We start from the raw sequence: 16,222 nt of genomic DNA on the forward strand, positions 1-16,222 counted from the left end.
TGGCCCTGCTGGCTGGGGCTGATGGAATTGTAATCCAAAATGTATGGAGAGCACCAGGTTGGTGAAGGCTGATTGTCATGGACAGGCTGGATGCAGAGAAGTGGGGGGGGGGGGAGGCAGCAGCTGGGAAACCCCCAGGGGAAGAAGGCTCAGAGCCAAGGGCCTGGTGATGGGATGACAATGAGTGGTCAGAGGGAGAAGGAGGAACAGACTAGGGAGAGGTGGTGTCAGAAGCTGAAGGGGAAACCGGGTTTAGTGATCAGGAAGATGCTGTGGAAGAGGGCAGGTCAGACTCAGAGGCAGGAGAGGAAGGGGCTGATAAGAAAGAGAGTGCATTTAGACTCACCTGACACAGAGGCTCCTGGTAGACCTGGCTGACCTGGTTCACCTGTGAGAAAGATCGGAAACCGCACAACCAGGTTATTACAGTGCATCAATAGCTCCTGGTTCCCATAAGGAAAATTTCAAAAATAGTTATATAATTATTGAGGGCTGAGTGAGCTGGCAATTAAGAAAGGCCCATTAGATCTCTGGTGCTTAGTGATGGGGAACACTCAGGGTCTCTTGCCCTCTGACCAGCAGAATGGACTAAGACCAGCACCACTGCTGGTGGATATGGCAGATCTTTGTGTGTTTTTTAATGTTCAGGTCTGCACCCACTTAGCTCCAGCAACTTTGCAGCATTAGCTGCTTCCGGACCATTCATTGGGTCAGGTTGCAGCAAAGGAAAAGTTGAGCCTTAGAGACCTGTTCTCTTCTGCTTTCCTGCTTTCATTCTACCTACATTCATAACCCTCTTAGCAAACTCAGGCTCCTATACAACTGCACCAGTCTGTAGAGTAAGGCTTCCACTCCCATCACCTCTAACCAGTGGCTATGGTGATTAGGGCTGAGTTGGCGCTGGAGCTCAACATCATCTAGAGCAAGAGTGTGGAACTTTTGTTATCCCAAGGGCCAGATTCTTATCTTGCCAGCCCTCTGAGGGACAGGTGGGTGGGACCTAAAACCAACTGGGTGAGGCCAAAGGACAGTGCTTTATTCTGAAGCAGCATATACCAAGGCTATCACATACTGAAGTCACATTTTAGTTCCCAAGTCACAAGTAATCACACACATGGTCTGAGACTTGTCAATTATTACAGAAGGAAGAGAGAAGGAAGTCTGGAAATCACACAGGCAGATCAGCTTGTGCTTTCACTGAACAAATTCTTCAGAAATGCTTTGGGGATTAAACCTGTGCATTAAAACTGCGTTTCACCAAAACAATAGAGCAGCTTTTGAAAATCCCTCAAAGGGAAGTTCTTAAATCGAACAAAAGCCCTTTTTACCTGGTATGCCACGAGGTCCTGGTGGGCCTTGAACAAAAGCGCCTGGGGGGAAAAAAAGAGGAAAGTATTACACTGGACTCCTATTTTTTTTTCATAATGCTTGGAGTTCTATCCTGCCTCTCTGTTCCCTCCATACCTACTGACTTCCAAAAATAGAGACAGCTTTAGGGCCTATTCACACAGTTACTGGACATGTGGCAGCCATGGATAAGGGACTCAAATAGAGTGTACCACCTACCACCCCATGGCTGGCTAGGCACGTGCATGAAGAAATAGACTTTGACAGAGATATAAGGCTATCCACAGGCTAGGATGTAGCACATTGTGTAGGCATTTCCTGCTGCTCCCTCATAACAAAGATGTTGCCTGATGAGGTCAGTTTTTTTTTCTGTCTGACCTAATATTAAAGGACTGTTTATCAAACTTTCCGGGTTTTTAAATCTTTATATTCATTAAGGCACACTTTTGTTCATAGTCAACTCAGAAGTTATATCTTGCAAAGTCCATCTTGTACAGCAGTTTAACTACACAAAACGTGACCTCTTTAAGTAGCTGCTAATTTCTTACAAAGGTTTTATTCTAACAGAATACGAGGTATTGCAATGGTGATTTATTTTTTTAATGGCAGCAGCTCAGTTCTTGCTTTTCTTGCCACCTGCTAAAATAAACATGATTTCAGGGCACTCTGTAGAGTGTGTATGTTGTCTTTCTCTCTTTGTGTCTATGAAATGCCAAGACTATCAAGGGGACAGATTAGAAGCCATCGGGAATATTTATATAAAAAGTACATATAAATATAAACTGCAAAGTAGTTTTGTGTGAAATTCCCTTTTTAGTATAGGAAGACTTACAGCATGCTTATTTTTTTCCTACTTAGTTCTTCACCACCATTTTTTCACTTATATGCTAGTACAGAACAGACAGTCTATACCTGGAGGTCCTGGCGGTCCAGGGGGTCCTGGTGGTCCTTGCATCTCTGGTACCACTAGACGAAAAAGGGAAACAGAAGTATTACACAACTGCTGCTACCGCAGCATATTTTAGAAACAGAAAGAGGCTGCTTTTAATAATAATAATAAATGATCTCACGGGTTAAAATATTAAAGGAAACCAGACAGCAGTTGTATTTGAAAGGATGGCTAAATCATCTCATGTGTCTATAAATCAAAATGAAAGAGGCTCCATTGACAAGAACTTACACTTTGGGTTCTGTCTAACTAAGGTGCATTCAGAGTAGACCTGCTGAAATGAATAGAGTTAACTTACCTTGAGCTGCATTGGTCTTTCTTCCCAAAATGGAAGGTGGTATATACATTTAGAAGAAGAAGAAGAAGAAGAAGAAGAAGAAGAAGAAGAAGAAGAAGAAGAAGAAGAAGAAACCCAAGTCCCTTGATTTCAAAGTGTCTACTCTGAGCATGACTTAGATTCAACCAACTGTCTTGAAAGTTGTTCACCTCCATGCTGAAATCCACACCAAAATTCACAAGTGAGACGACCAACACTAAAAAGTAATATCTTGTGACAATGCCCAAAGAAACATTCTATCCTGCTTGAAGTGTGAGGCATGGGGCAAAGATTAAGCTTAAAATAACTGTGTCTTTTTTCTTTTTCTTTTAAGGAATAAAGTTGAGAATGAGGAAAGCTGAGAGGAAAGTGAAAATTTTGGCAGGGTAAATTGCAAGCAGAACAAAAAAAACCCCAATACAATAAATGAAAACTAGATGGGCTAAGTATCTGACTTGGTGTATATAGTAAAATGATATTTCAATTAACTCAGGATCCCACTGTCTCTAAAACAAACCAGCAACTCTAAATGACCACTCACCCTCTTATTTTATAGCAATTAGTAGGTTTGGGCTTAGTTTGACTTGGTTTTGAATAGGAGATAAACGTTTATTGTTCCAAAGTAAAGATAATGGTCTGGTACATGTGTCACATTAAATTACAGTTAAAATAAATTTGGGGCTCATCCAAATTTATCTCATCTAGGCTATGCCTAGAATGCACAGGTCTAAGGGGTTTTCTGCTTGAGTGGGTCATAGTGGTTTCCCCCTTGGCCTGCTTCTTTCCAAAAGAAAACCCACTCTTTGGCAACAGATAGGAACAAATGGCAATCCGAGGGAAACCTCAATTGCCATTTGCTCTGACTGGGTGCTAAAGAGCAGTTTTTCCCGGGGAAAAGCAGTAAGACAAGAGGAAGTGTGGGTTAGCCCTTGGTTATACTGCTAAAATTGTGGGTACTTCACTCCTCTCCATTCCTACTGCTGCCACCCTGCCAGAAAAGAAGCCATGGTCTGGCTTGTCATGTCATACAAACCTGGACTTATGGCTTGTTTGGGAGGGCAGACACAAACCACAAGAACATTTGAAGGCATAAACAGTCCCTTAGAAAGTGCCAGTATTTTAAGAGTTGACTTCACAAACAGAAGCGTAGAAGAAACAATTTTCTCTACCTTGAGCAGCTGAAGCACCAACTCCCGAACGGACGGTTTCCACAACGGTGGCTTCACCTGGGTCACCTTTCTCACCACGAGGACCTGCATCAGAACATAAGAAATGACAGACTATTTAATTCAGCACAAATAAGCACACTGGTTGAAACTCAAGTTGTCAGGTTCTGGTTTCTACCTAATATGCATGTAGGCATTATGTTTTTTAGCTTAAACCTAATCTAGATAGGACCTGAACTGGTCCTCAGTTTATGTGTCTTGCATGGCAATGATGATACTGCAGAGAGAGATAAGGCCAGAAAAACATGGGGATTCCTTAATGTGGACAAATGTGGAAAGACTGGAATGAAGTTTCAATTGGTGAGGGAAACCCGTGGTCCTCCAGATGTGATTGGACTACAAATCCCATCCTCCCTGGTCATGCTTTTTGGGGCTGATGGAAGTTGGAGATCCAACAATGTCTGGAGGGCTGAAGTTTCCCCAATGCTTACTTAAATGAACAGGTTTGCCAAAAGCTTTATGGCTGCTTGATGTACTATAGGTCTCCTGCATGGAAAATGATTCCTTGTAGGAAACAGCATAACACCCACCCACATATATTGGTCATGTATATGCACCAACATATACCCATAGTGTTATCATCACCTTGGCTTTAGTGCCTTGCATGTAGGAGATCTGTAATTTGTATTACATGACAAAGTCCTTAGATAATCAATTTTCCTCACCACACAAACTAAACCAAAAATTTTGGAGGTAGTACCAAAAAAAAAGAGGGGGGAAAAAAGTAAGATATTGCACAAGACTTGTTTTTGGATTGTACTACTTGAGCTAATGTTGCTAATCTTCCAGTCTACTATACGCAGTGGAAAGGATCCTCTACAGTGGTACCTCAGGTTAAGTACTTAATTCGTTCCGGAGGGCCGTACTTAACCTGAAACTGTTCTTAACCTGAAGCACCACTTTAGCTAATGGGGCCTCCCGCTGCCGGGGCATGATTTCTGTTCTCATCCTGAAGCAAAGTTCTTAACCCGAGGTACTATTTCTGGGTTAGCTGAGTCTGTAACCTGAAGCATATATAACCTGAGGTACCACTGTACATGGCTTGTAGGTCACTAATACACTGTGTCTGGAAATGTATCATTTGCCATCTACACTGTATTTATTTTCATTCATCCACCCCTTTCTCTGAAACTTACAGCAAATATTAAAACAGTAAAGCCTAGCAAACAGAAAAGAATGGAGGGGCAAAAAAAGGTAACAAAAAAACCCAACCATCTCTTTTTCCAGAGAGTCAATAAAACAATGATCAGCTCAGCAGGCCAAGTGCCTGTCAGAAAATAAAGATCTTCACAAAATAGTGAAAAAACATCAGCAAGTGAGTGATGCAGACCTCTTTGGGCAGGGCTTTTCAAAGCTCAGACATGGCCCTGGAGAAGGCTCTCCCCCACATCTCCACCACATCTCCACCAAGTGCACCACAGATGTCAGCAAGACAGAAATTAGCAGGAAAGCTTATGGAAGCTGGTTGTTGAACAAAAGCAAGTACATCCCTGCCCAAAGGGTTTACAGTGTGAAAGAAGGAAACACAGCTTGATAGACAAGCAATAAGGATGGGAGAAAGTAGCAACATGTGTAGGGGGGGGGAAACAAGGCTAGGCTGGTGCAGAAAGACTATGGAGAAAAGCAGAGTTTCAGGGAGGAGGTGCTTTGCAGAGTTTCAGGGAGGTGACCTCCCTGAAACTTTCAGAAGAGGCCGAAAGAAGATGAGCTAAAGTGGAGCACAGGGAAAAACACAGCATAAGGGGTGATGACAGGGACTGGAAAACAAAGGAAGGAATCTAAAGAGGGAGTTGCACTGAATGTATTACCTTGAGATCCAGGAAGTCCAGCTGGGCCAATAGGACCTTAGGGGGAAAGAGGGGGAAAGTTAGATCACCTTAGTGAATAAAGCAACCTTAGTGGATGAAGCTCCTCTTGAGAAATGGAGCAGAAACTTACTAATAATATAACTGCCTGAAAGGCTGAATTAAAATTTCAACAGGTTTTGATAGCCATTGGCATGGTACACAACTGTCAAGTGGGTGATAGCTTTGAAACAAATGATTTCTCCCATTTTCCTATTCTCTTTGTACTTCCCACCAAGACACCCTTTAATTTTGGAATGCACTTTTGGAGCATTCTCTGTTTCATTGAGTAGAGAAAACAGAAGGTACTTAAATGAAAAGGTCCTGGTAGGCAATTCCAGCTACAGCAGGTATGCTAATTTGAGAAAGAAAGGAGTGTACTCTTCTCTAGAAAGGGATAGATTCCAGTTGGTGAATAAGTTTGGGGATCACTTCACACAAATGTGGATGCTATCGTGTGAAAATTGTTGTATTCCAATTCCATGTGTTTTTTGAAGCTACAGTGCAAGAAATAGCACTAAGCAGTGACAAAACCATACATCACCAAGGCAAAAGGAATGCTAATACATAATAGTATTTGTGTGTGTGTGTTTCCTCTACACAAGGTTCTTAAGCTATAAGCACCAGCCAGAAGTCCAAACCCATCATCAGCTTTTCAACACAACATTGGCCATATAATGAGAGACAAGTAGGGAGCAAGTCTTTGCAGACAGCTGTAAAGGTCCATATTGAGAGGAATTACTGCAATGAAAGCAGAAAGATCTGTAAATTTCAGTTCTTTCTGTTTTTCATTTTTCTATTCAAAATTTGGTTCTCAACATTTCTGCAGCAGTTTCTTTTTAAAAATCCTCATAATTCTTCAGCAGTTTAGTGCAGATTTCTCCTAATAAACAAATTTGCCATTTTGACTAACATAAACATTTTTGCAAGCAATTTATCCTCATATAACATGTTTTATGTTAGGCATTTTCATGAATATATGGGTTGTTATGCAAACCCTTTTAAAATATATGCATTTTGTGAACATTAGGTGGTTGAAAATTAGGTGAAATTGAAAATTTCAAAGGATGGCTATGTTTCAGTTCTCATATTGTTCGGGAAAGCGTGTATTTGAAAAATTCAGCTTTAAATGTGAACCGAACAGATTTCTCCCTCATCCCTACATATGGAGAAATATTAGGAATAAAGCAAATAAAAAGGGCAAGGAATTAAAAAAGGTTCTCACCTGGAACACCTGGTGGGCCTTGAGGACCAACAGCCCCTGGTGGACCTGGAGGTCCTGGGACAGAAATAGTTGATGCACCATCTGAAACAGCAAAAAGTTCCACAAATCACTTTGTGAGGAAAGATTATGGCACCATGGCAGTATGACAATTATCAGGCATAGGACTTTTCCTGCTACAGCAGTGATACATACCTGAAGTAGTAACCCGGCCTGGTGCGCCTGGTTCCCCTGAGGAAACGGAAAGGAAAGGAAAGGGAAAGACGTTATCAGGGCTTCAGTGATAACATGTTTATGACCCATGATATATCTGTGCCATTAAATACTTTGCCAAATGATGATTATTATAGTAAGATTGGGAATTGCTGGTATAAGGGCACAAAAGTGGCTCTAATGGCAATTGCCCCAAATGATTGTCAGAATTAAGTGTATGCATCTGTTATCAGAAAAGATAGGGCTGCCTTATGTCCAAAATTTCCCAGACATAGCCAGGATTTGCCCTTCGGAAATAGCATCCTGGCGGAATTTCCAAAAATTGTTTAAAATGTCTGTGAAAACTTGGGTGCATTGTTGATGTTTGGCTCAACAACTTTTGTGTTTTTGTATCCGGATTTTCACTTTTTGAAATATGCAACCCTAGAAAAGGCCCTATGAGCAATCAGTAGTACTCCATATTTCTCATCATCCCTATCCAAAGCCAGAGGTTGTGAGACTTTTGTAGCTGACAGCAGAGAGTAGGGGCAATTATTTGCTTCTACTCCTCACCTTTTCCTGGTTCATATATTCAAGCTGCATAGACCTATAATAGTAGTATGATGAGAAAGGGCATGAGTCCCTCTGTTTGGGCAGGTAATAGAGGCCTCCATATTAACACCATAACACCTAAGGTCCTGAACAGAATGATTTTCCACCTGCTTTTGTTTTGAGGAACAGGGAATCGCACAAACAGGAGCCTCTGCGTGATTAAGACAGGAAGTCACAGAGGGCAGAGTCCAGAGGGCAGGCTAACTGTGCAGCAGAGGGGTTCTTAGACAATCTGAGGGACTAAAAAGCCTGGCTATTGCAGTGTTGCCCTGGTCTGAATGTATGAACAAGAGCATTTTCTATTGAAAACATGCACATCCAATATTCATCTCTACTCACCTTTAGCTCCTGGTCGGCCTGGATTGCCTGTGAGTCCTGCAGAGAGTTAAAAATGAAAATTCAGTATACAAAATACCATACATCACTGTGTGTGTGAGAATGCTATAATACTGGACCATAAAGAATCATGTATTCAAAGTTCCTTCATTGCAAGGCATATCTCTCTCACACATACCCTTCCCAGATATTGCAAAAGGCAGCCTGCTTTTTGTTTCATTTTCATTTGTTTTCAAAGGACGCAGATTCTTTCATAAACATGCAAACACCTTTCTGTCCATCTATATCAGTCCCCCAGTACTTGGAGTGCAATCTATACCCCCATTCTCAGATATTTTGAATGGATCATTTGGAATGCACCACTTGGTAGATGTAACTGTTGGTTTCTGCTCTCTTCACTGTGCAGCAAAGTGCTTGTCACAAGACAATGTTTACATTCCACAGTCAGAGTACTGTTGGGTTTTCACACGGGAATGGGAAGCTGGATGTGACGTACACTGGTTTCCTGTTTTTCACATATCTCTCGGTGTTTCTTTATTCCGAAGAGAAGGACGGTTGCTTCTCTGCTCCAGCAGAGGCAAGATGCATGTTTGTAATTTCTCTACATTGAACTGAAAATAAAGCAACATAAAGCATGTGGCACGTACTGTTCATCATTCCGTTGTGCAAAGGACTCTGCAATAACAACATTTTGGTTATCGGGCCCAGAAAGACGTAAATCAAGCTGAGTCGGAATGCCGGCAGAGGTACAGAGGAACGGATCGCGTTATCTGCTCTGCGCGTCAAGTTTGATTGATGAAGGTATGTGCTCATGCTCCGAGCAGCCTGCCAGTTTCTAATTTATGGTTTTATGGCTGGACTTTGTACTTTTAAAGCCGTTTTTGCCGCGAAACAGGCAAGGGCTTTAAGGCACAAGCTAACAGGCTTGGTGGCTGAGAAAGCGAAAGTACTTTTCACAAGTGCTTTTGGACGCTGCTGTAAGTGTTACGCAGCTTGGTTAAAACAGCAGAGATGGAAAATGCAAAGCTGGTTGAAGCTTTTGGGATTCCTAAGCTCAATAAGAAAAATTACACGGAGTGGGTGCAGTATGCAGAGGCAATTCTGCGGAAAGAAGGTCTGTTTAATGTTATTACAGACAACCCCCCAGCTCCAATTACAGCTGAATGGAATGCTAAGGATTCCAAAGCAAGGGGAACACTTACGTTGATAGTATCCCCAGAAGAGCTCTGTCTGTTGCGTGGAAAGACCACAGCCAAAGAAATTTGGAACTCTTTAAGAGAGGCTCACTTGAGGACAGAAGCTGGTTCCTCAATGTACTACTATGCCAAGCTGCATGGTATGGCTCTTGCTGAAGGTGGAGATGTGCGTACACATCTGATGGAGATGCAGAATCTGAGACACGAGTTGCAACAGAGAGGACTCAACTTTCCAGAGGCTGTGTATTCCTTCATGATACTACATTCTTTGGGTCCAAGTTGGGAGTCCGTTGCCACTCAGATTGCTGTTCAACCAACTGCTCAGCTCACAGTAGCCTATGTTACTGCCGTGATCCAGAATGAAGCAGATCGCCGGGGTGCTAGCTGCATGGATAAGGGGGAGTCTTCACAGACGTCATCCCAGAGTGCAGTGGAACCACCAGAGGGCGCCAAAGCTTTGAAGGCAGTGAAATGCTACTCGTGTGGACGTCTAGGCCATATGGAGAGGGAATGCAAATATCCCAGGGCCAAGACAGAGCAGCGCAGCGGAAGTTCATCGCGTGGAAAAGGCCAAAGCAAAGGCAAAGGTCCAGTGTCCAGGACAACGCAGCACAAGGCAATGGTCTCACGCTTCACTCCAAAGGTTGCAAAGGTCCAGAAGACGTCTAGATCTTTCTTCGTTGTTGATTCAGCAGCTACCCACCACATGTGCAACGATAAGAGACTGTTCGTGTCTTTTACACCGCAGGAAGGTGCGATTCACCAGGCGGATGACCACACAATCCCCAGTCAAGGCTACGGAACTGTTGTTCTTCACAGTTTGGACTTATCGATACAGGATGTACTTTATGTTCCAGATGCCACACACAATCTTCTCAGCGTTATGCAGCTGAATGAACGGAACATTGACGTTTCCTTCAAGAACAAGAAATGCACCATCACAAAGAAAGACGATTATGTATTGCATGCTGAATGTGTTGATCGTTTGTTTCTTTTGTATTATGATGATGTTGTGCAGAATGATACTTGTTGCATTGCAGGTTCTAACAAAAGTTTGCATGCAGGATGTATTCATGATTTTCACAGGAAATTTGGTCATTTGCATTTTGAGGCAGTATCTAAAATGCCTACTTTGGTTGAAGGTATGACTATTAAACCCTGCAGGTACCACATGAAGTGCAAGGCATGCGCAGCAAACAAGGTGAAAATGGCTGCGAAAGGTAAGGTGTCTAGTAGGAAAGCTACAGAACCATACCAGGTTGTTCATGCTGATTTAGTTGGTCCACTATCGCCCTCTTTGGGTGACAATAGGTTCTTCATGGTTCTCATTGATGCATTTTCCAGGTATATTTATGTGTACAATCTCAAGCAGAAATCAGAGGCTTTTCCAAGGTTCAAGGAATTCTGTGCTTGGTTGGAAAATGTGCATGGTAAGAAGATAAAAATTCTTTTCACAGATCGCGGGGGAGAATTCACTTCTCAGCAGTTTGAAGCTTTTCTGACTGAGAAAGGAATTCAACACGATTTGTCCAGTCCTCGCTCGCCATGGCAGAATGGACTTTGCGAAAGGGCAAATCAGACATTGCTTCAAGGGTTAAAAACCTTGCTGCATGATGCCAATCTTCCAGAGAGTTATTGGGCCGAAGCTCTCTCGTGTTTTGTTTACAGTTACAATCGCAGGTTATCTTCAGCGATTGGTTGTACCCCGTATGAGAAGATGTTTGGCAAGAAACCATACATCAAACACATGAAAATTTTTGGTTCTGACATGTGGATTCACTCACCACAAGGCTCCAAATTAGGCAAACGTGGATTGCATGGTATCTTTCTAGGTTATCAGAAAGGTTCTTACAGAATAATGATGACTGACTCTAAGACAATTAAGCTCACAAGAAGTGTTGAGTACAATGCCAAGTGGGGGGAGAATGTGGGAATTTTCCAATGTTATCCTGATGACAGTGATGAGACTGAGGATAAGCAAAAACAACCCACACCCACTGATGAAGGTTCTGATTCTGAGTCTGAAACTGAATCGGATACTTCAGAGGATTTCAAGAGTGCGAAAGCCTCTATGCGACCCTCTGAAAGCTCTGATCAGGAATTGGAAGAACCATTGTTCACAATAGGTCACTTTTCTCCTAAGAAGGAAGAGGAAAGTGTTGAAGACCAAAGGCTAATTCGCAGGTCACAAAGAGCCACAAAAGGCAGACCTCCAAAGAGATTTGCTGATGAATTTGCTAAGACAGCAGTAGCAGCTGTTAAAAGCTCCAAGAAGGTATTTGAACCTTCAAGTTTCCAAGAAATCCAGGATTTGGATTCTAAGGAAGCTGAGCCATGGTTAAATGCCATGAAGGCTGAGCTTGATTCCTTAGAAAAGAACAAAACTTGGGAGCTAGTTCCAGTAGTTCCAGGAATGAAACTGCTTGGAAGCAAATGGGTCTTCAAAGCGAAGACTGATCAAAATGGCAAGATAGTCAGACACAAAGCCAGATTGGTAGCCAGAGGTTTTGCGCAGGTACCAGGTGAAGACTATCATGAGACCTACTCACCCACGGTGAGGTATGAGAGCATTAGGCTGATGCTCAAGCTAGCTGCAGAGGAGAATCTTCACATTAGTCACCACGATGTGAATACAGCGTTTTTGTACGGATCTCTAGGTGAATCACTTTATATGCTTCCACCTGATGGCGTACAGGTAAAACAGGGATTTGTTTGTGCTCTGAAGAAGTCCCTTTATGGTCTCAAACAAAGTGCACGGTGTTGGCACACAAAACTCACTGAAGCATTGTTTTCTCTAGGTTTTCAGCAAGGGAAAGCTGATCCATGTGTATTTGTCAAAGAGGAGGGGCAAAAGAAGCTGTATTGTTTGTTTTATGTTGATGATATTTTATTCTTTTGGAAAGATGTCACAATGTACAATAATGCCCTAGCTCAACTGAAAGAGCACTTTGACATGAAAGATCTTGGTGAGGTAAACAACTACCTATCTCTGGAAATAGAGAAAGATCAAAGTGGTAACATTCTAGTACACCAGTCAAGGAAAATTGCTGATGTGTTAAGCAAACTAAACCTGATGGATGCTAACCCTGTAGACACACCGATGACAACAGGTTATCAGGTAGAAGACACTGAAGAAGCATTTTCTGACACTACACTGTACAGAAGTGTGCTAGGCAAGCTAAACTTCATTGCCAGATGTTCAAGACCTGACATTGCTGTTAGCTGTAATTTGCTAAGCAGACAAGTTAACAATCCTACTGTTAAGGATTGGAAAGCTCTGAAACGCATAGCACGCTATTTGAAAGGCACTATGCATTACAGACTGAGATTTAACAATCAGAAGTCTGGTGGTCTTGAGATTTTTGCAGATGCAAGTTTTGGAAGTGACACTACAGACAGGAAAAGTACGTCTGGAGTTTGCTACATGTACAATCAGGGTCTATTTGATTGGTCATGTAAGAAGCAAACAACAATTAGCTTAAGTACTTGTGAAGCTGAATTGAATGCACTGTCTTATTCACTTAAGGATTGTGAATGGTTGTTACAATTGTGCAAAGACATGAAAATTCCTGTCAAATGTCCAATCCAGGTTTACCAGGACAACAAAGCATGTTTGGCTTTGCTGAATTCGGAAGGTTGTAAGCAAAGCACGAAGCACTTGCAATTGAAAGTGCAACATGCTAGGGAACATATTCAGAAGGGACTCGTAACGGTGTCCTATATGCCAGGTAATGAAATTCCTGCTGATGTATTGTCCAAGATTGTATCAAGGGATCAACACTGTACCTATGTACAGAAGTTGGGTTTGTACTGATATTGTACGAACACGCTGCCCAGTGATGTTCACAGAAAGGGGGAGGATGTTGGTTTCTGCTCTCTTCACTGTGCAGCAAAGTGCTTGTCACAAGACAATGTTTACATTCCACAGTCAGAGTACTGTTGGGTTTTCACACGGGAATGGGAAGCTGGATGTGACGTACACTGGTTTCCTGTTTTTCACATATCTCTCGGTGTTTCTTTATTCCGAAGAGAAGGACGGTTGCTTCTCTGCTCCAGCAGAGGCAAGATGCATGTTTGTAATTTCTCTACATTGAACTGAAAATAAAGCAACATAAAGCATGTGGCACGTACTGTTCATCATTCCGTTGTGCAAAGGACTCTGCAATAACAACATTAACCATTTGTTGTTGTTTAGTCGTTTAGTCGTGTCCGACTCTTCGTGACCCCATGGACCAGAGCACGCCAGGTAACCATAGGGCACCACAATTCAATAAGGATATTGACAAACTGTAACGTGTCCAGAAAAGGGTGACCAAGATGATAAAGGGTCTGAAAACCAAGCCTTATGAAGAACGGCTGAGGGGATTGGGTATGTTTAGGAGAATGAGAGGAGCTATGATAGCCATCTTCAAATATTGAAAGGCCTGTCATATGGAGGCTGGAGCAAGCTTGTTTCCTCCTGCTCCACAGGCTAGGACCCAAACCATTTGGATCAAGTTACAAGAAAGAAGATTCTGACTAAACATCAGGAAGAACTTTCTAACTGGAAGAGCTGTTCCACAGTGGAACACAGTCCTACTATCTTCCCTTGGAGGTTTTTAAGCAGAGGTTGGATGGCTATCTGTCACGTATAAATCTAGTTGAGATTCCTGCATTGCAGTATGTTGGACTAGATGATCCTCAGGATCCCTCCCAACTCTACAATTCTATGAGATGCAGTTGATTGCTTGCATATTAATGCCATTTATATTCTGCTTTTAGGGCATAGCCCTCACAAGGCAATGTACAACTAAAGAAGATCCAATTAAGATAACATGCAAAGGTAACCTCTAATTATGTGGTAATCCCAGAATTACTAGGCTCACCACTTATCTAAATTTCCACAGCCAGGTATGACAGGAGACCAGTTCTCCATGTGGTTACATCTGCCACACTGTAAATGACAACTGTGCATTAAGCAGTTATTGTTTCCCACTAAAATGAACCTTCATTATCTGCTGCACCAAATTCAGCATTTTTCAGTGTTTAAAAGGGTAAAGGTACCCCTCACTTAAGAGGCCGGGGGCCAGCGCTGTACGCAGACACTTCTGGGTCACGTGGCCAGCGTGACAAGCTGCATCTGGCGAGCCAGCGCAGCACACGGAAATGCCGTTTACCTTCCCGCTAGTAAGCAGCCCCTATTTATCTACTTGCACCCGGGGGTGCTTTTGAACTGCTAGGTTGGCAGGCGCTGGGACCAAAAGACGGGAGCGCACCCCGCCGTGGGGATTCGAACCGCCGACCTGACGATCGGCAAGTCCTAGGCGCTGAGGTTTTACCCACAGCGCCACCCGCGTCCCTAAGCGCCACCCACGTCCCTTTTCAGTGTTTAGTAGGTACTTAATGCTGATCTCTTTCCATACACAGTGTATTTACCTGGTGGTCCTTGAAGTCCTGTGAGACCTAGGAAAACAATAGCAAACATTTGAAGAGGTTCAGAATTTACAACCATGGTCTTTAGTTTCAGCAAGTAAGAACCTGGCCTTTTCAGGTGATTCAACAGCATCCCAAATGGAAGCCACTGCTGCCTAGTCCTTTTCAGTACATCTGTGATCAGCCCTTGCCTTTTTTGCACCTACTTGCTTAACTCTTCCTTCATGTGTTTGTCATTTTTAGCCTCGGTACCTCCAATGTCATTCTTTTTCATTTTGCTGATATAGAAGTTCTTTACACATCCCCCCCTCTTTTCTGCCACCATAATGGTACAGTTCCCTTTCCTAAGTCTCTATGCTGAATATGAACCAGCTTGCAAACAGTCTCCTCAGTGAATGATGACTTTGGGCAAAATGAATATACGAATGAATTAAGATTATCCTCCTATCCCAAAACTACCTCCAGGATTTTCACTTTCCCTCATGGGAACCAAGCTACTTGCTTTCCCCTTCTCAATCTTTTTTGCCTCCCTGCTCCTCTTCCTATGGGGAACCTGATGTTCCTTCAAGGCTAAGTCCTTGTGTTCCACCTCTGCTCCTCAATTTGAAGAGAACGTTTCAGTGGCAAAGGGCAGTCTCCACATGAAAACAAGAACACCTGCCAGAGGCTGTTCATTTGCTTAACAACCAATAAATGTGTTTGGTTTCACTATTATTACCTGGTTGCCCTGCATCTCCAGGAGGTCCTGGTGGGCCTCGTGGGCCTGGCAATCCCATAAGACCTTGCTCTCCTAGGAAATAATGAAGATGTTTGGAGAATTAGTATTTTCATTTTATGCAACAGCAATGTTCACTGAAATTCAGAGCTACTCAGACCAATGGAACTGTACTATTATTTCATTTGTTTACTCATTTTATTTCTGAATTGCTTGCTATGAAACGTTAAGGTGATACACTGATAAAAACAAAACTATAACCAACCAAGTGTGCAATGCTATATTCGAGATCTGCAAGCTAAGTGCCATGGGATTTGGTAGAAGCTCTTGCTATGCAAGATATACTACCGTCATAAAAAAATATGGTGGTAGAACATTGTAAATCTATGTCCAGACCCATTTGGTGTTATTTTTTTCACGTTTTTCTCTACAATTAAAAGAAAAAGAAAGCAACCATCTACCTCGGGATCCTTGCCGTCCATCTGGTCCTGGTGGACCTATACAGACAAAAGAGTTGGTTAGTTATATCATAGAATCATATATATTTGTTACTTAACACAAAGCCATACAGAGGAAGATAGCTAATTGTTTAAAGTTCAAGTACATTTGGCTGAAGGTATATTTGTATAATGTACATCATATACTAGTAGCTGCATTCCTCTCAATATTCAGGAATTGTATGAAATCTGAAAATCAGTGCCATTTTTAAAGTTTCAGCCTACCACCTTGATTCAAAATGGCATCCAGTTATATCCAAACATAGAAGAAAACCTGCTCCTTGACCTCAGGAATGATCATGCAGAATTTCACTATAATATCTTAAGAAGTGTTCAACTGCATAATGAACAGATGCAC

At 42.4% G+C, this 16,222-nt stretch overlaps 1 protein-coding gene across 2 annotated transcripts in view; it reads right to left on the reverse strand.

The window, feature by feature from the left end:
* COL17A1 (collagen type XVII alpha 1 chain) overlaps nucleotides 1-16,222 on the reverse strand; it is a 63,240-nt gene that overhangs the window by 12,554 nt on the left and 34,464 nt on the right. For both annotated transcript variants that reach the window (XM_082225229.1, XM_082225228.1), the window contains 11 exons: nucleotides 15,829-15,864; nucleotides 15,371-15,442; nucleotides 14,656-14,682; nucleotides 8,048-8,083; nucleotides 7,100-7,135; nucleotides 6,908-6,988; nucleotides 5,647-5,682; nucleotides 3,782-3,865; nucleotides 2,260-2,313; nucleotides 1,329-1,370; nucleotides 347-388 (listed from right to left, as the gene is read on the reverse strand). In XM_082225229.1, coding sequence (XP_082081355.1) covers nucleotides 347-388; nucleotides 1,329-1,370; nucleotides 2,260-2,313; nucleotides 3,782-3,865; nucleotides 5,647-5,682; nucleotides 6,908-6,988; nucleotides 7,100-7,135; nucleotides 8,048-8,083; nucleotides 14,656-14,682; nucleotides 15,371-15,442; nucleotides 15,829-15,864 — 546 coding nt within the window. The remainder of the gene's footprint in view (nucleotides 1-346; nucleotides 389-1,328; nucleotides 1,371-2,259; nucleotides 2,314-3,781; nucleotides 3,866-5,646; nucleotides 5,683-6,907; nucleotides 6,989-7,099; nucleotides 7,136-8,047; nucleotides 8,084-14,655; nucleotides 14,683-15,370; nucleotides 15,443-15,828; nucleotides 15,865-16,222) is intronic.

Source organism: Podarcis vaucheri (assembly GCF_965113315.1).
Source record: "Podarcis vaucheri genome assembly, chromosome: 5".
NCBI classification, from domain to species: Eukaryota; Metazoa; Chordata; class Lepidosauria; order Squamata; family Lacertidae; genus Podarcis; species Podarcis vaucheri.